Source organism: Rhinoderma darwinii, chromosome 4 (genome assembly GCF_050947455.1).
Source record: "Rhinoderma darwinii isolate aRhiDar2 chromosome 4, aRhiDar2.hap1, whole genome shotgun sequence".
Taxonomy (NCBI): Eukaryota; Metazoa; Chordata; class Amphibia; order Anura; family Rhinodermatidae; genus Rhinoderma; species Rhinoderma darwinii.
Genome location: NC_134690.1, coordinates 174,427,909 through 174,453,594, shown reverse-complemented (window position 1 = coordinate 174,453,594; position 25,686 = coordinate 174,427,909). Strand labels below are relative to the sequence as shown.

At 41.8% G+C, this 25,686-nt stretch overlaps 1 protein-coding gene across 1 annotated transcript in view; it reads left to right on the top strand.

Moving 5' to 3' along the window:
- The first annotated feature begins 2,552 nt into the window (after positions 1–2,552).
- The window catches only part of EPHB3 (EPH receptor B3), a 41,717-nt gene continuing 18,583 nt past the window's right edge, over positions 2,553–25,686 (top strand). The window contains exons 1-2 of the mRNA XM_075861916.1: positions 2,553–3,084; positions 25,543–25,607. Of these exons, the coding sequence (XP_075718031.1) occupies positions 3,027–3,084; positions 25,543–25,607 (123 nt within the window). The 5' untranslated portion in view covers positions 2,553–3,026. The remainder of the gene's footprint in view (positions 3,085–25,542; positions 25,608–25,686) is intronic.

Sequence of the window (25,686 nt, the reverse complement as noted above, 5' to 3'; positions counted from 1 at the left end):
AAGTGTGGGAGCATTTGGGCCATGATATCGGGGATAGGTGACAGACACAAAAAATATACTTTTTCTTCAGATAATGATGTATTAGCATCAGTGAGGAATTTTGTATGTGTTTGGGGAGTTATTTTTTTCAGTTGGGACTATTGGACAACCTCTTTATATTGTTTCCGACACATGACGTCTATGTTCGTCATGAGTGGCTGGATGTTGCCGCATCATGACGAGCTTAGACTTCATGATGATCGCACGGGCACAAGTGTGTCGGCGCAATCAGGAGCGGGGCAATGGCTGTAATACACAGCTGCATCCCTGCTCTACTGGCGTAGATAAGAGAAACCTCAACTCAACCCCTTAAATGCTGCGATCAAAGCTGTTCATGCCATTCAAAGGGAAAATGAGAATGGGGATCGATTGATCATGTCACGAGGAATCTCTGTGACGCGATTGAGGGACATACCTTGTATGGTCAGACAGCCCAGGGTCTGTTGAAGGACCCCAGGGCTGTCTGACCATATTTCCTGTTGTAATGGTATACTTAGCTATGCCCTAACAACTGTCTGTGTACTATCAGTACATTAGAGTTAAAAAATCTAAATCAAAATAAAAAATCTCCCTATGGGATTAAAAAAAAGTTAAGTTAATAAAGAAAAGAAGCTATGTTAAATAAAAACAATTGTACAAAAATACACCCAAATGCACATTTTTTACAATTAATAAACTTTACAAATATAAGTCCCAAAACATAAAATAAAACACATATTTGGTATCACCACCGCTGTAACAATCTGAACAACAAATTTATAGCATCATTTATGATGATCGGTGTATGCTGTAAACATAAATAAATGGAAACTGCAGATAAACTGCTTTTTTTCTGCATTTTTTCGAAAATAATCATTTATATAAATTAAACACTGATTTAAATGTACCAACAAATGGCACCTACATAAAGAACAACTCGAAAAAAAAGCTACGTCTCATACAGCTATGTCGCACAAAAAATAAACAAGTTATGAGCGCCGGGACGCAAAGGGGAAAAAAGTAATAAAATGATTCTGTCCTCTAGGCCAAAATTGGCCGTGTCTTCCCATCAGGGACATTTATGACATATCCACAGGATATATCATAAATGTCAGATAGATGTGGGTCCCACCTCTTGGTCTCTTGAATGGGGCCCCAAAAACCCTTTTCTAGCTTTTTCTGCTCCCGCTGACTAATGAGTGTATGGTTGGAAGTTACGAAAACAGCAAAGCTCGCTGGGCTACGCTGCTTCCGTAAGTCCCATAGTAGTGAATGGCAATTACGGAAGCAGCGTAGCATGCAAGCTACGCTGTTTCCATTAACTACCTACCATTCAGTTCTATGGGACTTACGGAAGCAGCGTAGCCCAGCGAGCTTTGCTGTTTTCACCTTTGTGGTCGTAAATCACACGCTTCAGCCACAACACAGAGCAGTAGAACGGGGTTTAGGGGGCCCCGTTCTAGAGATAGGTGCAGGTCCCAGAGGTGGGACCCACATCTATCTGACATTTATGACATATCCTGTGGATATGTCATAAATGTCTCTGATGGGAAAACCTCTTTAAGGGGTTAACGTGTTGAGATATAAATCCCACCTTGCGGTAGGTCGGTATTTTCATATCTACACCACAGATACAACACATAAAACACAACCTTTTATGTGACTATTTTTGAATGTTACTGAACGCTGGTGGAAATCTCCTCGGAGCCTCGTAATGGACACAGTTTGCGCCATCAAGTACGACTTTTGTATTGTATCCTTATTTACAAGTCTCCTTTGCCAAAGTAAAAAAAACAAACAACTAAAAATATTAAAACACTATAAAACTATAATCCGGCTGCGTGATATTTCCCTTGGGCAATATATTCTTTAGCTAATGAACACACAGCATGACGGGAATTTCATATCATGTTTCAGGTTTTTATTTACCATTATTTCCAAAGTAAAGTCATATGCGAGCATTATGTTTATCACATGTATCGTGGGTACATTACATAATGTTTACCTTCATACATACATTTTGCACAGTTTTTTTTTTTTTTTTTTGCTTTTGTTTCTTTAATTACTGCAATAAGTTTCATTCTTTCTTGGAATGTAAACTAAATCTAATTGTCCGAAACTCGCATAACTAAACTGCACCGCGGATGACATCATGACAGAAGGTCTAAGAATGGAGTCAAAAGGAAATATGCTCCAGAACTTGTAGTCAAATGAGCGCGATGATAGATTGCCTTTAATGATCCCCACACTTTTCATTATTCCTTTCCTATTTCCTGCTCTCCATTCTTTATTTCTTCCTTTTACCTCTTACCTGAAATGACGCGTATTGCCACAAGAGGTCACTGTCTGCAACTGGTACTCTGCACTGATTGACATTTTCTAATATATTACCATGGCAACAGAGAGAAGGACCAATTAAAAAAAAAAGGCGGGGCGTTAGCGCATCAGTGACCGCCCAACTCAATTCATCTTTTTACAAAAGCACGCCCACCATGGTCTGTCCCCCACGTGTGCAGCGTATAGCTGGGTGAAGTCTCTGCTGGTAGCAGACTAGCAATAGGAGAGGTGACTGCTGACAGGGCATGTGGGCGGAGCTTACACAGAGATTGACGTGCCCCCTCCCCCTGACTGAGCTGTGGCTGCAGTGCGGGATTCGCCAGTGTGAGGTCGGGAGTTACCCGAGTACACCCGCGGGGGGCCCACGAGACTGTAAACACCCGCGGGGGTCCAAAGTGGCACGAGTAAACCCCAGGGAAGCCATAGTCTTCGGCGTACACCCGCAGAGAGGAGGAACAAAGCGATCCGCGCACGCCCGCGGGCTACAGCCGGGCGGAGACAGAGGATCTTGCTACACACGCCTGGATTTACCCGCTGGAGGCACACAGAGCCGGAGGATAACTGGGCTGGATACAGAGAGCGGAGCCTTGCGGTCCCCTGTGACTCGGATGAGCGGCTAGTCTGCTGCCTCTTCTATAATAGCGGGTGTCGTGTGTGCGGGTCACCCAGACATGCTGGTGCTGGTTGGGTCGGTGCTGCTGCTGCTGGCGGCTGTCCGAGGACTGGAAGGTGAGATGCGGGGACTGTACGTGTCCATGATCCGTGTGATTGTGTTGTGCACACTACGTGCTCAGCGTTCGTAATACGGGGCACACGGGTGTGGGGACGAGGATCATTCCACGGGGGTCCTGGTACGTGACCCCGCACAAGAGGCGATTACACGGTCCTCAGACGTCTCGCGACCTGTGCCCTCGCCCCATTAATACTATCCGCTCGGATTCCTCTGACACCTGTGGCTGTGGTCCCTGTTTTTGGGTGTAGGGTACTGATGGTTCCTATTGTGGTCTCCAGTGATCGGTTAGTCCCCTCCTCTGCACTACAAGGCCCAGCATGTTCTCCTCCCGGGGATGTAGTTTCCCAGCAGCTGTGGATCCACAGGTTGGATGTAACTCAGCTCCCCATGCTTGTTCTCTGACTGTAGCAAAATTGATTCCCCCTGGAAGTGTGTCCCTGGTATCATGAGTGATTGATGGGGACCAGCAGAGTTCTAAAGTTCCTCACCTCTGATCTGTTCTTGAAGGATGGGAGTTACAGCTGCTCCTATCTCTAGATCTGGCCAGGCAATTTCTCTTTGTTCATGTGGAACCCGATCAGGATTTTCAGATGTAAAACGTTACCCCTGATTTGGGCCAAAATCAACACAATGGCTGGAATACCTCATCGTGGCGTGTAAGGGGTGAAGCTTTCTCCATTGTTGGGGCCGTATCTGATTATTATTATTCACCCCATACTGAAGCTTGGATATCCTATAAAGTAGTGATGTCTGTTCGGTCCAGACGTGCGTGCTCCAGGGCCGGGCAAACCCCAGGAGACTGAACTTGATTTTGGGTTGTTCTTTGTCAACCACGGCAATCTCCTTGTGCGTCGTAACTGGCTTTGAATGTCTACGGTATATGCCCATTGTACGTCTGAGTGACATGCCAGGCAAACATGGCACTTCTATTGGTAGTACAATGCTAGGACTTACTAGACTTCTGTAGGTTCTAGAATTGTCGTCTTCTCCCCCAGTTGGGGTCGTGCGTTGCCTGGAAGGTGTTGAAGGCCTCTAGTTGACAAGATTGATCAGTGTTTTCCCTCAAGGACGCCTCCATTGCTTGTTAGAATCTTGATTTTTCTTTTGGCTATTCCGTCTTTTGTGTTTTCTTGGCAGAGGCTTCTCGGTCTTCAATCTTTTTTGGATATCTGATAAGAACAGGGTGTGGTTAAAGTTAAGAAAACAGTTGGTGGCCATTTCCACTTTCGACACCTCTGTGGTGACAGACCATAAGATGACCATTTGGATGCCCGGTTTGCATAAGTTGATTATTTTTGTCGTTCATTAACGTTGTAAATGAAGAAATAATCAAGTGTCGTTTCCTCCTGATTGAATCTTTTGTATTCGTCCCTGCACAGTGGGGCGTCTGTGGTGTGAAATGCGGGTCCTGGGCTGTGTACTGTCACATTCTTCTTATTCTTCGGGCTAATTAGTAAACTGCGCCGTTCCCCCGTCCCCCCCCCCCCCATGGGATTTTGTCCAGGTGAAGTTCGTGGTCACGTGACCTCACATTCCTTTTTGTAGGCCGGTTAGGAGATGGCGGGCTTGTCATTTTTGTCATTTTACATCTTGCACATCTGTTTGCATAAGTAAAAGTCATGAATAGATGGGAGAAAATACTCTGCCGGGAACATGACAAAGCAAGCCGATGTAATGACTGCTGTATGTTGGATGTTCCTAAATAAAACCTGCCCTTCGTTGTACAAATATTCGGCTTTGAATGAGTGAATTTTTTTCCCTCAGATTTGTTTGTTTTAATTCCAATTTATGATATTTATGGTTTCCGAGCATCCCACAATTGTCATATTTCTCCGCTCTCGCTGCTATATAGAGCAAGGAAAAAATGTCTATTTCCCTGTAGAATTACATAAAAGTATCTAAAAAAATATTTCTATGGGGAAAGTGGAAAAACAAGTCACAGGACTAGATTTGCGTAAACGTGTGTATGTATATATATAATTCTCACACACACTTTACCATGGTGGGTCAATAGTTGTTTAGCAAGGACTAGTGGTGAATTGGATCAGCCACCAAAATGGCTGCCTTCACTGTGTTTTGGCAACAGGTACTGAACAATACAATTCATGAATGTTCAATAAATGCCGAGGAAAAACAAAGGAGGAACACAACACATTCATTTGTGTCCCGTAAAATTCCAGAAATCCTCCTGTCAGAATATAGAATTAATCTTCTTATGTACCACACCTCGTGTCCGCTGATGGCTCCATGTTAGGGATCAAGATTTTGTCTTTACAAAAAAGAACCCCATTAACGTGAAGGAGGGAATATTGTATTTGCAGTAAATAAATTTTTCATTCTAGTTTTTGCACGAAGATTTATGAAGCATAGGGTCCGAGCTATCGCATCCTTGTTATCAGTTTCCCTATTTTCATCTGTTGTTCCAATGTTTTAACTGTAAAGGAAAAAACGTATATAGTTATAGGGATACTACATTTTGCTTTGTTGCTACAACCAAAGTGTACGTCCACATTCAGACTGCCATTATAAGGCCACATTTTAGTGCCTGTATAAGAGCTGCAATACCAAGTCCCCTCGCAGTTCAAGTGAACTGAACTTCTATCGTCATAGGGTTATATGGAGATCTATGTTCGCTTCCCTTGAACGGTGGGGTCCGGGCCTTGTGGCCACATTACAGGCGTCCAAATGAGCCTGTATGGTGGAAGACTGAGTCCCCTGCATAGTACAATCTGACAGAAAAAAAACTCCACGTCTTCTTATAAAAAATCAAAGACATACAGAGGTGGTGTAGAGCCCCATAAGGCAATGGACGCCGTACTACGGATGTAAGATCTGTAATACGGCCACAGGCATTATGCCTTGGATCATTTATAAAAGGTTTTGAATTTTTATTATTTATTATTGCCGGCCTATGGGTGACAAAGGCAACACAGAGAGAATGAAAAAAAAATTGGGGTAGATTTAGCAACTTGTACCAGAATTCTGTCAGCAAATGCGCCAATAAAGTGGAGTGAGCAACATGCACCAAATGTAATTGGCCAGTGGTCTGGCTTCCTGTACTGCAGTTTAGGGCTGCGACCCCTGCCTTCTCCGGATCGGCGAAGTTCCCAGAGGTCAGACTCCCATTGATCAGAAAGTGATTACTTCTCCTAACGATATTCCGTCACTTTCTGAGATGTATGCCAGCCATGAAGTGGTGTGAGAGAGAGAACTGTTCAGAACGTTCATAGTGAGTTGCACCAAATTTGTGCATGCGCCACATTTGTTGCAACGTTCTTAGTTCTCACCGACCGTCGATAAATTTCCCCCTATTTGTTAGATTTTATACGTTGACTTTTTACCTCTACCTCTACGGTTCTTAAAAGTGTAGTGAGAAAGGGGTATGGCTAAAATAAGTCACAGATTGGTGTATATGTGCAGTGACCATGAGTAGGTAAGTGGAAGAGAAAGGTATTTAATGTGTCTGGCAAATTGTGCCAAATGTATTATGCCATGTGCCACATTATGCAGATCTTGCAACTTTTTTGATACATTTCCACCATTGTGTCAATGGAAATTCTGATTTAGTTGTTTTCTCAAAGTTAACGAGTAACTATTATTTCAGCAAACTTTTGACATGTCCGAAGCTTTGATCGGTGAGGGTCCCAGCACGGAGACCCCCACCAGTCGCTAAAATGAAGCGGCAGAAGCGTGCTCACCTGAGCGCTTTACCTCTTTGGCTGTGACTGGCAATCCCAGTAAAACACTACTAAAATGCCATACGTAAACCCCTCCTAAACATAGCTGTGCCATTGATGTCTATCTGAAGTGCCCTTTGCTTGAGCGCCTCATAAGGGTGCTAAGTGATAATCCCACATCATTCAATGCGCCCACATTTCCTCGCCTCCATAGAGACCCAAACTGTCTATGCTGCCTGATGTAGATGACGCTTGCCAGGGGTTGTTATGTCTCTGCTTCCAGGTCTGTTTGTGGACAAGTGAGAAGTGTAGAAACACAGGTGGGTCGTAAGTTTTTACTCCCCCCAGATTCCTGTGTGTTCACATCTTTACCGACAGTTTATTACTTATGTGTGAGACTTTTGGTTCCTTCTCCCGCAGATGGTGGGGATGTGGAGAGTCGCTCCATGTTGGTTTGTTGTGTGTTGGGATGTTGACTCCTTCTGGTAATGTTTCTGCGCTACATGTGCCTTGGGATGTTTTCACATTCCTGCGGTGTTGGTTTGCAGTTTCTGTTGGAGGAGGGTATGAGGGCTTTGCCCATTTGTTTGATGTTTGGGGAGATGTTGTGCTTGTTCTGTATTTTTAATGTAAAAGAGGTTGAATATTTGTTGCTCTATTGTAATGTTCTCTGTATATTGCAGTGTTTTTTTTATTTTTTTTTTTTATAATGCAATTCCATTTGCTGTGTACGATCCTGAGGTCTTGGATTGTTTGTATAGTCATTGTTTTTTGTTGTATGACTTTACATACATATTCATGATAGACATTCTCGTCTGCCTCCTTTTCCGGTTAACCGTGTATTTCCAGATTTTAATGGAAAATGTTTGTAGCATTCCGCTATTTTCCTCTATCTGCTGGAAATGTGTTCTGAGTATCTCTTATATTACTCCCACTGCTCCTGAGCCGTCTCTTCCACATTTTCTAGACCTTATGGGAGAACTTCTGGTATCCATCATCTGACATATATAGACTTATCAGCGTTGGATAACATTCTGGAACCGGCTTGTCAGAAAGGTGTGATGATGCCTTTGACTCGAAAATGTGGATTTCTGATACCCCGCCTGGTATGGATTTTTCATGAGTCTTCATTAACCCTTCCATTTCCTGTGTACACAGGATCAATGTCAATGATGCCTCTTGAAACCAGAAACCCTTTGTGCGTGTCTAGACTTACAGATGGTCCTGTGTGTTTGCTTTCGGGGCAGCTTGTACAGCCTGACTTTCCTATGTTTTTACTGCATCGGGACGATGAAGTTTTGTGTGCTGATCACACCCTTTCTCTCTCTTCTGGTTTGGGCAGTTTGAGGTTTACCTCATTGGAATTTGTGAATAATCTGTTTTCTCAAATATATAGGAGGAATGCTGGGTCAAATGTGTTTTGTTTACTTACTTGTGTGTCTGTCTTGCTCTTTTTTACTTTTATGTGACTTGTTTCATGATTATTCACCACTAGTCTCCTGACCTAGTCCTATGTATGTGTCTATATATACGTAGATACACCATGGTTTCTAGTCCCTGGTTTTCCCCAGCACTTAGGCCTCATGCACACGACAGTATTTTTTCCCACCCGTAAATACTGGCGTAAATACGGGTCCGGTGTCACACGTATTCCACCCGTTTTGCACCAGTATTTACGAACCCGTGCCCGTAAATATGGGTCTGGTGTCACACGTATTCCACCCATATTTACGAGCACGTTTTTGTTGGCAAAATAGCACTGCACTAATCGGCAGCCCCTTCTCTCTATCAGTGCAGGATAGAGAGAAGGGACAGCCTTTTCTGTAATAAAAGTTAAAGAAATTCATACTTACCCGGCCGTTGTCTTGGTGACGCGTCCCTCTCTTCACATCCAGCCCGACATCCCTGGATGACGCGGCAGTCCATGTGACCGCTGCAGCCTGTGATTGGCTGCAGCGGTCACATGGCCTGAAACGTCATCCAGGACGTCGGGCCGGATGTCGAGAGGGACGCGTCACCAAGGCAACGGGCGGGAGACCGGACTGGAGGAAGCAGGAAGTTGTCGGTAAGTATGAACGTCTTTTATTTTTATTTTTTACAGGTTTATACTGATCGGTAGTCACTGTCCAGGGTGCTGAAAGAGTTACTGCCGATCAGTTAACTCTTTCAGCTCCCTGGACAGTGACTATTTACTGACGTCGCTTACCAACGCTGCCGTAATGACGGGTGCACACATGTAGCCACCCGTTATTACGAGAGCTCCATAGACTTCTATGGACTGTCCGTGCCGTTATTACGGCCTGAAATAGGACATGTTCTATCTTTTTCAACGGCACGGGCACCTTCCCGTGAGAAAACGGGAAGGCACCCGTCGCCAATAGAAGTCTATGAGCCCGTTATTACGGGTCGTGATTACGACCCGTAATGGGAGTTTTTACGGTCGTGTGCATGAGGCCTTATTTGTACTATTTCTCCTCCCTAGTCTACCCTCTTGGGCATTTTGTATGGAGCGTTCATTAACATATAAAATATTGTACCAACCAGATGTTACATGTTGGTCAATTAGAGTTTGAGGATTGACAAGGTCTGGTAGTACATCGTCTGCAAGGATTATCTGTCCTTAGCAGGTAGCGTGTGTAATTATTAGAGGATGTGTTGTTATTATTATTATTATTATTATTATTTATTTTTTTAATACGTGTATCCATGCCACTTTTGCACAAATAAAATCCTTTGGCGGTTTTAGGGTACGGCCAGATGAGGCGGAATATGCGTTGCGGCTTCCGCACTCAAGTTCACAACAATATACAGTACAATACATGTGCCAAAAACTCATCCGCATCTGGCGCAAAAAAATCTGCACAGAAATCAGAACATGTCGCAGAATGCTTTTTCTTGTGCGGTAAAAGCCTTCACCGCGGATTACACCCTTTACAATGCATAGAGTGAAATCTAACAAAATTTGCACGTAACTCCTAAGGATTTTGCCGTGGGTTCGTTGCGGAAGTTATCCGCCACGACTAGCCTTACCCTTAGGTTACACTCACACGAGCGTGTCCAATTTGCGTGCGCAAAAAAAAAAAGGTCCGTATGTCCTACATTTCATGTCTGTGTAGCATCAGTGTGCTTTACGTGTGGCGTCTGTTTTTTACATCGGATTATCCTTGGCAACCTTTTACACTGACCGGTGCAGCGTGTGCTGAACAACAAGACCTCGTTGATCGGCGCTCGTTTGCTCCGGTCACACGGAGCTATGGATGGGGACGAGCAGTCGTTACTCCGATCACTCGTCCCCATACATTATCATGTCGGCAGCGCATCTCCCTGTTTACGCAGGCAGATGTGCTGCCTACAACGATAATACTTCAATTTTTTTTTAAATGATACCACCAGCTGATGAGCGAGCGTTTGCTCGTTCATCTGCTGATCGTTCCAATGTTTACACTGGGCAAGTATCTGCAACGAGCGTTCTATGAACGCTTATCTGCCTGATAATCGACAAGTGTAAAACACCCTTTAGGCCAACCACTATCTTAAATGTGTTGTCCACAATTCCTATGTGTATGTATCAAATGCCCTTCCCATGGTGTTTCAGGAAACTTGATGTATTCGATACCTTCCATCCAGATCTAGCTGCAATTGGCAGCACTTCTGAGTGTATGATTTGTCATCATGCTATCATATTATCGTGAGATGAGCAGACACAATACTAACCCACCAGGTAAGGCTATGTTCACACGCTTAACAAAAAACAGCTGAAAATACGGAGCTGTTTTCAGGGGAAAACAGCCTCTGGTTTTCAGTAGTTTTTTTAAGCAACTTGCGTTTTTTACGGCAGTTTTTGGAGCTGTTTTTCTATTGAGTCAATGAGAGATGGCTCCAAAAACGGCTCAAAATGTGACACGCACTACTTTTTACGAAGCGTTTTTTTTTCTTTTTTTTTTTTTTTACACAGCCGCTTTTAAAAACTGCGTAAAAAACTCCCCGTGGGAACGGAAAGCCGTTTTTCCCATTGAACTCAATGGGCAGATGTTTGGAGGCGTTAAGCACCCCGCATTTTTTTGTAGTTTTTTTTGGGGTGTTTACAGCCCGAAAAACGTCTGAAAATAGCCCGTATGAACATACCCTAAACCAAGTGACCAGTGTGCAGGATCATACTGTGAAATGACCAGAAAGATTCTGAGAATCAGATTAGAGGAACCTGACATTGATAACAAAATCCCCTGACTGAATATATTCAACCCGTTAGTGACCGCCCATCAGTGTTTTTACGGTGGCCACTAACAGGCTTTATTCCGATGCAGTAGCCTTTTTACAGAGCTGCATTGGAATAAGTAAACAAAGCAGGGAGCAGTTAAGTCTCCCTGCTCAAATCTACGTCTGGGAGCAGACCTGCTCGAATGGGCGAGATCGATATCTGTATCGATCCCCCGCCTGTTTAACCCCTTAGATGTGGCGCTCAACAGAGAGCGCCGCATCTGAGTGGTTTTGGAGGGAGGGGGCTCCCTCTCTCACCCCACCGGCACCCTGCTATATGGTCGTCTACTATGGTAGCCGGAGGCCTAATAAAGGCCCTCAGGTCTGCCTCTAGTTCATGCCTGCTAGGCCTTGCCAGAGGCATGGCCTAATAGATGCCTGTCCGTTTTGTACGGACAGTCAGTAATACTCGGCAATAAAGAAGTATTGCAGTGTATTATAAAAAGCGATCGAATGATCGCATAGTGAAGTCCCCTAGTGAGACTAATAAAAAAAGTTTAATAAAAGTTTATATTAAAAATCAAAAGTAAAAAAATGAAAAACAAACTTTTTTTTCCACTTACAAAATGCTTTATTATGAAAAAACAAAGAATAAGTTACACATTTAATATTGCCGCGGCAGTAACTACCCCATCTATAAAGCTATTACATTATTTAACCCTCTCGATGAACACCGTAAAAAAACAATGGCAGAATCGCTGTTTTCTGTGCATCCTGCCTTAAAAAAAAAAAAAAATGTGATTAAAAAAAACAACCCTCATACAGCTGCATCGGCGGAAAAATAAACTATGGCTCTTCAAATATGGAGACACAAAAACAAATTTTGAAGAAAAAAAAATTGTGCTTTTACTGTGTAAAGGTAGTAACGCATAAGAAAACTATATAAACTTGGTATCGTTGCAAACCGAACAACCCTCTGAATAAAGTTATTGTGTTTTATACCACACGGTAAACGGTGAACATTTAGGACGTAAAAAAGAGTGGCAATTGTTTTTCTATTCTCCCCTCCCCCCCAAAACAAAAAGTTAATTAAAAAAAATACAACTTGTCCTGCAAAAAAACAAGACCTTACACAGCTATGTCCACTCGAAAATCAAAAAGTTATAGCTCTTTGAATGAGACGATTTTTCTCTTCTCTTTTCCCATCCCTTGGTTGAACTTGATGGACGTGTGTCTTTTTTTTTTTTTTTTTTTTTTTTTTTTTAACCGTACTAACTATGTAACGATGGAAAAACGTAACAAATAGCTTGGTCATTTAAGGCCTAAAATCGCCTGGTCACGAAGGGGTTAAAGGGGAACTCTGGCCCTAACACTTATTGTAGCGCTCACAATGAAATGGACGATATGGAAGTATTCCTTGTCCTTGAATGTACTCCGTGTAAACAAATAAAGGAGCGCCTGTGGTGTCTCGGGGATCGCATCACTTTGCGGAGAAGATTGTGAAGTGTCAGCACTTGGTGTACTCACTGCTATAAACTTTGGTATTCCCAGAGAGACCCTTTAGGATATAATAATTTTTACATGTCTGCACGGCATCCTCTTCAAGCATCTTAAAATATTTTTTATTTTTACGTGAATGCTTTTAAAAACCAAACGCATTATTGTATATATTTTTTTCGTAGCTCTGCGCTGCTTTTCATCCATAACTCTAGACTATTTCTAACAATGGTATGTTCACTATCCTATTTCCTACCCATTTCATACAAAGTCACATGCATCTAGAGTAACGTTTTGATATGTCTGCAGTGATTTGTGTCTTGCCAGTCATAGGCCACTAGATGACATCGATCTTCTGTCCGTCATTCTGCGTCCTGGCCCTTTGCCCAGAATAATGGAACAACAATATGATACAACAAGTATCAAAGTTCATCTTGGCACAATTCCCGGATTGTTACCATGGCAACTCCATGCAGGATTTATAATGACCAATGTAATATAACTGCAAAAATTTTGGAGAAATTGCTCTGGGCTGAATACAGAATACGTAAAGTTGTTCCCACTTAACACTTTAGAGACTGTTTTATGGTGGTTTGATTGCTTGTAAACGGGAAGAGTTTTAATTTACCTGGCATTTCATGGGGCAGGGGTTTTGCGGAGTTTTCTTTAGCGCTACATCTCGAGCCTTTCGGTTTATTGCAACAACATTTCAGCTCGTGGCCACAGTTCTGCTATTTATTTTTAATTCACAGGATTGCACTTAAAAAAAAATCATTGAGACAAACAATAAAAATGTTTTCGGAAATAGCGAAACTTCAATCTGTCCCCAAGTCTTAATATTAAATATCATTAGACTTCACCCCCTGGAGCCATCTTAGCATGGCAAAGGGCTGCCAAAAAGTCATATATTTTCTAATATAGGCCTGAAAAAGCTTGTACATGTGTGCTTACACCTCCCCCTCAACAGGGGCCCTTTCTAAGCCGAGCTGTCCTGCAGGGAGGGGGTTGTCCCCTGGGACTGTCTGATGGAGGGGGTTGTGTTAGGATTAGCTTTCCCTGTTTTACACAGCAATCTGCACCAAATCCAGGCCTTTCGTTTTATTCTTTTTTTTTTTTTTTTTTTTTTTTTTCCCTCCTTTTTAATGAGAAAAATGTGTCCAACTTGAAACGTAGCCAGGGTTAGAAATTACACTGAAACCTTATGTTGTAAAAATAAATATTTCTCAGGGCAAAGTGTGTGTGTTGTTTATAGCTCTATCTATAAGGTGCCCACCATAAGGTTCATCTTGCAGATAGCCCTCGAAGTTTATAGTTTTTTTTTCTTTACAGCATACCCGTGTGTAGGGCAGCGGTCTTCTAGAATTACAATGAAAAAATGACAAGCCGTTCTGGAAGCTTAGGAGTCATTATTTAAAATGTCATTGAATTTTAGCACGTAATCTCCTAACAATAGTGAAGGAGCCAATAGGACAAAACCCTATAAATAGTTTTGTTTTTAATGGGTTACAGTTCCTCAATTCTAATGCCATGTTCTTGAGGAGTTCTGAAATCCTGAGGTAATGTCTGTGACACCTGGTAAGGCTTGTGTGCAACTTGTAAAAGTTAGGAAGTATGTAAAAATCAAAGTTCACAAAACCCACCGGATAAACCTAGTAGCAAAAGGACCGGCAGTAGAACACAAATGTAGGCCACAAGTTTATAGATCTAAATGTAGAAATGGAGAACAGACTTCTGTCACGCACCAAAAGCATCGACAAACAGTCCCATAATACCGGATTTTGGCCACCACCTTGAAATTGTTGTTGACACGCCCAATTTGAAGCCTTCATAAGAGTGAAAGTATGTATTGTGACATCAGGGACATAAAGGCAGAGGCTCACTTCCGCCTGTGTTGTAAAATCTTAGTGCTAAGGGGAGTGCATGGCCTCCGAATCGATGCGAGTCATAAAAATCACTTCCCACCACATTGTACCTAGGAAAACTGGGTTTATTGCCTGGGAAAGCGAGAGAGAGGTTGTTGAATTAGCAGCAAGATCTGCCACAATACTAGAAATAAGATATGAGAACGTTCTTGGCTCCCCTTCCCCCCACCACCTCCTGTTCCGCACCAAACCCTTTGTAAATCCTCTCATTGTAGTTTGGCAACACATGTGTAATGTAATGCTAATAAATAATCCTTGTACAAAACTGTTCTAATTCGTTGGTGCTTTCCGGTCCTTGCCTCATGGTTGTGGCTCTTCAATGCTCTTGTGGCGCGCAACTTTATTAGAAACGTTCAGATGTTTTTATTTTATGCTGTCAATCATATTATGTGAGCACAATATTACTATAGAACATTCCTACAGTTTTAATGTTATGGGTATTACCCTAGTATCGGTCGCCCATGTGTGAATGGTTATCTACTGTAACATGTGCTGATAATCACTGCTTTTTTTTTTTTTTTGGTGACCCCTAAATGTCACTGATGTATCGAGCACATCGAATTACATGTACAAAGTCAATATATTTAACAAGCTAAGTATAAGGGAAAGTTCTGACAGCAGATGGACAGGAATATATTGGTGTATAAATGTAAGAAACCCTTCACTTATTGAAAGTAAAGGGTATGTTTCTATTAGACATGGAATGTATAAATCAGTACCGAGGTGGTTCTGGCCTACCTACCACTCTGCCTCCTCCTTCCTCAACTGTATAGAGGTGAAGCTTGACCTGCTGAATCTAAACAATGTTCCTAAATATAAACCGTTCCTAAGCTGTGCTTAGGAACTGTATCTGTGGTGTTGCAGCATGTTACTGCTATATATGCACTGATTAGCATGTATGGCTGGTCATTGACCAAAAATATTGGTCAATTAGCAAGAGCTGATTTGATCTGTTTTCCATTTTGGACCAATGGTCTTCCTTTATTGTGATCGTCTATGTTAAAGATCCCGTGACTTGGCATTAGACTATTTAGCTTTTTCCCAACTTTAAGGGCTATTCTGCTTTTATCCATGTTCTGTGTACTGTAGGGCTTTAGGATGTAACAGAGGAGTCCTCTTGCCAAGACCTTCCTCTTAGCGATGTTGCAGGTGAAATGGGGACTTGCCACCCACTTCCACCGGTCGATAATAGCTGATCTCGAAGGGGGTTCCCACAGTGTGGCCCCCAGACTCCATCCATGTTGAGCTGATCATTGTAGTCTTTACTATTTTGCTGTGCCAAACACACAGGGCCTGTTGGCATCCGTATTGAACTTCCGTTTGGATTTCCGTTTGCATCACTATTGATGTAAATTCTATTTTTTTGGTTTTAGTTTGTTTGTCTCTGTTCCGCCAGGTTTTTTTTTTACGGCAACCATAGTGCAGCACACTACGCTATTGTTTCCGTAAGAAAATGGTTTGTCTTTCCGATCATGTGTTTCTCTGATGGAACAGATGAACGGAAATCCAAACGGAAGTACATATGAACAAGCCCTTAGGGTAAGGCCACACGTAGCGGCCACAAACCGTGCCGACATGAAGTATTGAAGTCTCCCCTTACCACATGTCGGCGACCTGAAAAACTGGAATGCCATTAACTATCAATCTGTAAAACAATTAATTTGCACTAAAACTGCATGTTGACGCGGTTTTAGTCGCCCTGCGTGTGGCCTTACCCTTACGGTTTTGGTATTTATTTTGTTTTACACAATAGAAACCATTGGACAGATGGATTCAAATATGTGGCATACGTTTTGCTTTTTATATATTTGGGTCCATCCGGAAAAAAATGAGAAAAAAAATATTTTTCTTTCTTTCTTTCTTTCTTTTTTTTTTTTTTTTTTTCTTTTCCGTTCCTTCTTTCTCCTGTATCTATACTGAGCCTTGTAGAAAATATACGCTTGCCATCATTTTGTCTGGAAGCAGTCTTGTTACTGTTATGATAAATTGCTGCGCTTGTGTTCAGCTGTATTACAGTAAATTTGAGATGAATAATACAAAATTATTTTGCTACTTTCCATATGTCCCGTCTGTAAAATTAAGATATTTAACCATATGCTACCGGAAAAGGATAATGGCGGAACAGTTTGATAGAGCAGATGACCTATTTTGCTGCCCACGTTATTTCTAAATTGTGGATTTTTTTTTTCTCTATGTGAAGCATGAATTCCAGGCTGGCCTGTATCTGCGGAAAGGAGTGTAAGCAGTCAGCCCTGACCATTTATTTTGATCTGCTTTTGATGCTGCTGAAAGATTGTCGGCTTTCTTGACACACCGCCGATCTGCTGGAAAAATCCTTGATCAATCAAATCTGCAGCTTACTGCTTACATCGCCAACGCTAGACGCTAATGTGTCTTGTTTTCTAGGTCCCTCCACAGATAAATATACTGTCATTTGCATATGTTTACAGTGATAAATGTTCCAATTATATTTAAATACAAACAATTGGATTCTTAACAACTCTGCAATTTTCCGTATGTATGTATTACATACAGATGTCTGGCTCGACTGTTAGGCACAGCATGTAGTAAATTACTGGGAAGTCCATATTTCACAATGCATGTAAGAGCCAAGATTGAGAAAGGGGGTCAGTGACTTGCCGGCGTCTCTAGTGGAGAGGTAGGTAAATATTTTGGGATGCTGTGGCGCTCCACTTATACCTCCAGGCCTGTAGTACAAACTCATCCGAGAGTACTTGAAATTATCTCATTTGGCGTCTCCTGCTGTACTTGAGTCTCCATATTTTGCAGCTGATGTCATTGCTGCCAGTAGGTAGAAGATACAGATGCAAACTAATGTCCATGTAAAGGCATTACACTTCACGGAGAACTAGCAAAAGGGATTCATCCATGGCCAGGAGGCAGTATTTCTGAATGTATGTAACCTGTGAAATAATGAACAGTCAGCTATTCACTACCATAAGGCCTCATGCAAACTTCTGTGTGCCGTTGAACGGCCGCGAATGACGGTTCTGTGAATCACGGACCGCACAGGGATAGCTTCAGTATGCAGTCTGTTTCAAGGGCCAAATCAATGCAAAGGCAAAGACTGTTACATCAAAAACGGGCAGGAGTATGACCTGCACTACTTTTGACGTAACGGATGCGCAGTTCCGTTAAAACAACGGAAGTGTGCATGGACCCGTTGAAATTAATGTCAGGGTGCTATCCGTTAAAAAAACGGATAGCACCCTGACGAAAAAAACTGAAGTGGGCACGAGGCCTAACTGAACAAGTCATTGATCCGTAGTATATCTGTCAGCTGTTTATAAGGCAGTCCTATTTATGAAGCCCCTGTGCCACTTTTTTGAATGTGACAAACCGTGGGTGGAGCTTTAAAGTTTTTGCCAGCGGCAGATGCATTTACAGGGTGCGCCTTGTTAAAGGGATTGTTCGAAAGAATCAATAAACAAACTGGCTGCAGGAAATGTGATAAAATAACAAACTAAACATAACTCTCCTACTAAATCTCCCGCCGCTCCAGCGAAGATGATCTGGTGGTCGCCACGGTCTTTGACTTCCTGGCATCAAGAATTTGCCGTTCTTCCAAATCACGTCATCGCTGAAGGACAAGCAAACAAAGACCGGTGGGGGCCACCGGTTCATCCGCACTGGAGCGGCAGGAGATTTCATTTGGGAGTTTAATTTTTAGTTTTATTTTGTGTTGTGTGCGTGTTTCTAATTCTCTCCGACAACCCTTTTAATGAATCTGGTGCGTGGTAAAGTGGGGGAGAGACTAACTTTCCCTGAATAAGGGCGATCACCCACCCTGCGAAAAACAGACAAACACTGAAATTCAGGGCTGCCAACTATCAAAATTCTTGGACAGTTTGTAAAAGTATTGGGCTTCTGGGGAGTTCCTGTCATGTACATCATATTTTTGGGGTTTGTACGAAGTTTGGGCTGTCTCATTTTTTGTTAAGAAAAATGTAAAAACTTGTGGCTTACAAACCTGCTTTTTGCTTAGTTGTAGTAAATTTTAGATTTTTATTTATTTACAAACTGTATATAGTTTGCACAAGGAAAAACATTTGAAATATTGAAATTGTATAGTGGGCACTAATCTACTGAGAAGTGATGCCCAGTTGCCACTGGGTCCCTTTTTTCTGGTAGGCTTAATGGACTTTGCTTCGAAGAAATAACATGACTGTATGGTGCCAGCTTTCTATTCAACTGCTGTTTTACAGTACTTGTTTTTTAGAATTAGAATTTTATTTTTTTTCCGGAACATGAATGACAAAGGGCATCACTGCAAATTGCTGTCCTGTGATTTTAAATGCACAAATATTATTTTTATGATAATTTCCCCTTTTAAAGTTGGTTTCCTTTTTAGAGGGTGTTAAAGGTTAACTTTCCTTACTCGTTTATGAAAATGAAGCAAGTCGCCGGGGAGGAAAAGCAGCTTTCCGTTTTTATCAGCCATAACGGGGGTTATTGGATGGGTCATTCTGCATCTAATCAGGACTCCAAGAATAACCCTTTCCATGATGGACATTTCAATCCTTGTTTTAAAGATTGCTTTAGTTTTGACGAGCCAAAGCTAATAGAAATGTTAATTAAAGTCAAGGGGCGCAATGTTCATATCAGCCTCGTTGCAAAGTGACGGTGACATTGGAGCTGTGTAGACTTGGCAGCTGTTTAAACTTTCTCTGAAATGACTCGCTGGGGAGCTGGAATGGCTATGTGGCATTCCATTGATGTGCGGCTTTTGTGAGGAGGACACAATTATTGCAATTGTTATCATCCATGTGTGAGGCTCTGTTCACCTCTCGTCTCCGTGTTGGTTTGTTTCCATATGATTTTTGTGACCAATTAACGTGTTACAACAGATCCCATTGTTTTCAAAAATGTGTCACAAAAAGGATCCGTCACTATCTACTGTGACTACGGATGTTTCGTAAAATGTACAGAAAAACTGCATGCAACCTTTTCTTGTATTTCACAAAAAGGTTCTTCATGGTCTAATTTTTTTTTTTAACATTGATGTCAATAGATGACAAGTTAAAAAAACTAATAATAAAAGTGAACAAGTTGAAGTGAACAAAAAAGTATGTCAACTGATGACCATGTCAATTTTTGTTTCCCTGAATTTAAGACCCATGTAAAGGATGACCACTAATGCATTTTTGCATCATTTTTTATATATATATATATATATATATATAGTGGGATGCAATCTCTTGTGTGAATATAGTGTAAATGATGCTTGGATATGTAATTGACATAAGGAACTTTTTTTTTTTTTTGTACTTTGTTGGATAGATTCTGTAGCTTTACTTCCAGTTACAGAAAGCTACATCTGTACTGATTGGATCAAATTAGGGCTCCCCAGCAATTCTTTGGACACAGTTCATTATATGCAACATTACGTCTGCATTTGTTCCGCTGACTAGTACATAAAGATCGGAAAATCGGCTTTCGGCAGCTGGTCCAATTTGTGGCACCCAGATGCTTCATGTATTTCTTCCGTTTAGGACGGCTCTTCTATAGAAACTAAAGCCTGTTTTTGCACAAAATTTGTTGTTGCGGTCCTAAAGTAAACTTATAAATTGTAATGTGGACTTCTGTATAAATGTAGGCTTCATGATGTGTCTGAAAACCGCTATAACCTCATATTGGAGGTTATAGCTGTTCTCTTGTGAAGTCTCGAAGTTTATGTATCAGACATCAATGTGAATATTGGGGCCGATTTACTAAGCTGCCTAAAGGCCCTTTTTCACATGCCAAATATCTGACAAGCTAGCGTGTTTGTGTAAACAGCGCATCGATCAGCCGATGATCGAGCAAATGTTTATTCATAAGCTGATCGTATCATTTATGCAGCCGAAAATATTATCGTTGTCAAAGTAACGCGCGCTCATCCCCATAGCTCCTTGTGAAAAGAGCAAACGAGCGCAGATCAACAAGCTGTCTCGTTGATCTGCGCTCGTTTACATGGCCCACGTCAGGCCGTGTAAGATTTAGACTGTATAAACTTAGACCCGTCAGTCTGAAGATGCGCCAAATTTATCACAGTGGCACACTCTTTGGCGCATCTTGCTAGACTTTTCTCTGCCCTAATCCAACTCTTGGTTGGCTTCGTTTTCGTTTGCATATGAAAGGGGCATGACTTAAAATGCGCCACCTTTAAAGTGTCTAGTGAGGTGCAAACATTTATTAAGTTTAACATAAAATGCGCAAAATTTGACTCCTTGTTCTACACATTTTAGACGGTAGAAAATCTCCCCAACCGTCCTAGAACATTTCTAAAATACTGGTCATCTGTTTTAAGAAACATAGACATGACCTATTGAAAAAATCAGATGAAAATATCATGCCCTTTTTTTTGTTCTACACATTTGAATCAGTTGACTATTTTTACATGACACTTAGAAAATGTTTAATTGTAATTTGATGTGTTGTAAATCCGGTGACTTTAGTGAATCTTAGGGCTTGTCCATACATAACAGAATTGCTGCGTATTTTCCGTCTGGAATTGCTGACCGAAAATATGAAGCGTAATACAGTAGCAGCAAAGTGGGTGTGATTTAACTAAGGTCATTCGCACGCTGCATAAAAGTTCCGTCCAGAAATTCAGCTGCGGTGCAAAGTGATTTTTTTTATTTTCCTGCTTTTTTTTTTTTTTTTTTTTTTCCCCCTTTCTAAAAATCTGAGGAACAACAATTCCCCAGCAAAGTATAACGTACTGCGTAATTTTCTGCAGAATGTTTTACAGGAGGTTGAAATTACATCACAGGAAGGAGAAATATCAACATCACACAGACCTCGAAAAATTTTCCACAGCAAATCCGTTAGGTGTGGACAAGTCCTTAAAGGGGTTTTCCGCCTTCTGACAACTGATGACCTATCCACCGGATAGGTCATTAGTATATCATCGGTACGAGTCCGATAACCGGATGTTATGGCACATAATGCTATGTATGGAGCTGGAAGCAGTTGGCTCTCTACATAGCATAGCGGCCGTCCTGCAGGACCGCTCCTATTCACTTGAATAAGAGCAGTACTGCAGCTCGGCCGCTATTCCGTGGCCAGAGCCAACTGATTCTGGCATGTACGTCCGTTGCACGGAGGCATCAGACCAGCTGATCTGTGCGGGGTCCGGCTGTCGGACCCCCACAGATCATGTACTGATGACCTATCTGGTGGATAGGTCATCAGTTGTCAGAAAGTGGAAAACCCCTTTTAAAGGGTACGTTTTGTGGATTTAGGGTATGTTCACACGGCCAAATTTCAGACGTATACGAGGCGTATTATGCCTCGTTTTACGTCTGAAAATAGGGCTACAATACGTCGGCAAACATCTGCCCATTCATTTGAATGGGTTTGCCGACGTACTGTGCAGACGACCTGTTATTTAAGCGTCGTCGTTTGACAGCTGTCAAACGACGACTCGTAAAAATACAGCCTCGTCAAAAGAAGTGCAGGACACTTCTTTCAGACGTTTTTGGAGCTGTTTTCTCATAGACTCCAATGAAAACAGCTCCAAAAACGGATGTAAAAAACGCCGCGAAAACGGCGCGAAAAACGCCGCGAAAATTGTGAGTTGGTAAAAAAAACGTCTGAAAAGCAGGGTCTGTTTTCCCTTGAAAACAGCTCTGGATTTTCAGACGTTTTGGTTGACTACGTGTGAACATACCCTTACACTCTCAAAGACTAGAGTGGGTGAAATCTGCTGCAAAACCAAGAACACATCCATGGCAGAATAGTCGTGTCTGGCAACTGTTTATTCCCCTCTCCACGTTGAGATAATGGACAAGTGTTAATGGTTACGGGTGATTCTGGAGAGATGGCTGCTGGCTGAACAATCTTCCTACTGTGTGTCTGGTCATTATGAGACAAATTTAGCAGTGCCAACAGGTCTGTTGTGTAATGGGTTTTTGGCTGAAATTCCCTGCGCCAACCAGGGTGGATATGCTGTGTGAACCTACGCAGCATAACCGCCCTGTGTGAACATACCCTCACTATTGTTGTGCCAGAATTCTGTCCAAGCTTTGCCTTTTTTGGTGCAAATCAATTTAGACAAATTTATTATTGATCTGCCCCAAAAAGTACAGATGTTTGCTCCTCACCAGACACCTTTTTAAAAGTGTCTAGAAAAGGGGTGTGGCTTAGGAAGCGCAAAAAAAACTGGCGTGAACTAAGTCAACCAAGAGGTGGTATAAGTAAGAGAAAAGTATCCAAAATGTCTAGCAAATGCGCCAAAGTTATCAAACTGCATGAGCCACTGTGATAAATTTTGGTGCATCTTCTGACTCCCTGGTCACAATTTACGCTATCTAAATCGTAGACCGCATTTAATAAATTTGACCCACCATCTTGAAACAGCTGCTGAAGTTTGTGTAACCCAAGCCTTAGGGTATGTTCACACGCCAACGCCAAATACGTCTGACATTACGGAGCTGTTTTCAGGCGAAAACAGCTCCTGAATTTCAGACGTTTTGACAAGTGCAAGTGTTTTTCGCGGCGCCTTTTACGGACGTAATTGGAGCTGGTTTTCATTGGAGTAAATGAAAAACTGCTCCAATTACATCCCAAGAGGTGACATGCACTTCTTTGAGGCGGGCGTCTTTTTATGCGCCGTCTTTTGAAAGCGGCGCGTAAAAATACACCTCGTCAACACACAGAACACTGTATGGCCCATTGAATTCAATGGGCAGATGTTTGCAGACAGTTTTGAGCCGTTTTTTCAGGCGGAATTCGAGGCGTAAAACGCCTGAACATGCCCATAGGGTTCATTCACTCTACCGGGTTTTTCTTCAGTGCGCTATCTGCATTTTTGGCGGATAGCACGCTGACTCTTAATTTCTATGGAGCCATGCAAACATCTGTGTGTTTTGCGTATCTATTGTTTCAATTCTAAAACATGTCTTATCCCGGTCTGTTTTTGCCGACCAGTGCCGTTATTCAAGTCTATGGGTCTCCAAAAATAAAGGACATTACACCGAAGTAGTTTGTGGCCCGATTAATGGCACTAGTCGTACATTTAGTAAATATTTAACATTCAGCGCACTCATTGGGGGGGGGATAGGAGGGGTGCTGGATCGGACATTATTTTTCCAATAGAACGGTAGTGTGTGGATAAATGCTAGCACCATACGCCATGTTTAAGTCTGCAAATCCACAAAGTCTGTTTTTAGGTAAGAAGGCTGAAATGCTCGCAGATATGGAGTTGCTGCCAGAGCATTTGTTTTAACTCCAGTGTCGATTTCACCTGATTACCATGCCTTTAAAATGCATGGAAACCAGCTAAAAACCACACAAGTGTGAATGAGCCACTAATCTGCTGTAGACATGTAGCTCTTTATGCAGCATTTGTTACTTACTTTGATGCAGTGTTTACCAACCTCATGTTAACAGAAAACATGAATATTACATTCGAGCACCACAATCTTCACTTTAGATAACGCCAGCGCTCTATGGTTATTCGCTGTTTGATTTCCTTTTCTTTGTCCCAGCTACAAGTGGTAGATAAGTATAATTCAGGGGTTAAGCATGCTGGTTTATTGCTCCTAGCTTCTTCACTAGACCCGTAATTCCTGTACTAGTGCTCTTGGCTTTTCATATTACAGGCAACTTTCCAGAGAAAATATTACGAAACTCTAACATCCATACTGTCTATAAATACGTAGAACTGAGCTGGAATGACTGAATGTCTAGTTTGTGTATTTATTTTGTTCCGTTGTTGAAGCGATGTATTTATGCGCTAAATGTAGGGTAATGTAATATAAAAATTATTATACAATAAATATACACTCATCGCACTGTCCCCTTTCCCAGCTATGAGTCACCCACATAAAGAAGTCATCATTTTTCCCCTTGCCTGGTGTAATTTTATAGAAATGGGGGGTTATAAACATAGAACTAGTTCTCTACATAAGTCTGAAGACAGCTTTTCAATAAAAGTTGGAGGGGAAAGCGATGTAAAATATGCTTTTAATATGTGCCTCGTAACCTCGGCATTGCACTGTCTTCAGACCAGAGCGAGTACTGCTTATGTAAGTATTGTCCGTCCCATCCGTAAAAACAGTGAGGCTCTTAAAGGGTGGAAGTATGGAAATGATGGCACTCACAATACCTATCAATGGTTTATTACACTTTTTTTTTTTTTTTGTGTTTAAAGGGGTTGTCTGGTTTAGGGAGTGCCCATGTATAACATGAATAGGACATTGATTTCAAGGGGAGCTGCCTAATCCCTGTGGTGGAGCTGCGAGGAAATTGGCCACATGCTGCCAGGTTCCACTATAGATTACAGCTGATAGCAGGGCGTCCTGCTGCTGGGACCCTAGAGATAAGCTGTGGGGGGATCTTCTAACATAAGGGGATTGTCTGCAGTAGATAGTCCCTTTAAAGTTGCTTCGGTATTCAGACTCGACAACTCGCTATACTAGTCATAATTGCTACAAAACAGATTTGCGTAGATTCTGCTGCTTTCCTGAAGTGTCTGGTATTCGTGTCTGTGGGTCTGAGACCATCCTTTTTCACCGGTGATTTTTTTCCTATCATTATAGACCGTTCCTGTCTGACTAAACAAGTTCTATCTTGACATACAACATTGTAAAAAGTTGAAAAAATGGCAGAGCATAGCCGTAGAAGTTTCTGAAATTTATTTTATTCTTCTTTGTGTAGGTAATGTTCAGAACCAGTGGAAATGTTATTGTCTGCAGAGTTTTTTCTCATTTGCCCTGAGTGCAGTTCATTTTTGTTTTTCATATGGGTGAATTATTCGATAAAAAAAAAGTCTGCTTGGTAATGGTAAAAACGATCCTGATTCTGGCACATACAGTTCTTCTCGGAAGCAGCTTGTGGACGTGAATTTTATTTCTCCTTGACAAATGTGGTTGATGTTCATGGTTATTCCTATGGAGTTATAGAAAATAACCCAAAAATTTGCCAATAGGAAAGTTCTAGTTACATTGGCTACATGGCTTCTGCTATTTGTCTAGTCCTTCTCATAGCATACTTACATAGTGTGTACATGTGGCACCGCAGCAACATATGGAAGACGTATATGCCTGTCTCTCTGGAAAGTGTCCAATGTTTTTGTTAATGCAAATCATTTTCTTTTATGGTATGATTTAAATTAATAGTTTTTATAGAATGTTTTGGTTTTTTTTTTGTGTAGAAACTCTCTTGGACACTCGATGGACTACATCAGAGCTAGCATGGGTTACATTTCCTGAATCTGGAGTAAGTAGCATCGCCAATTTTTTTTCTTTTCTCTTTACCAGTTTATCTTCCTACTTCTTCTACTTTTTCTATTAACTTT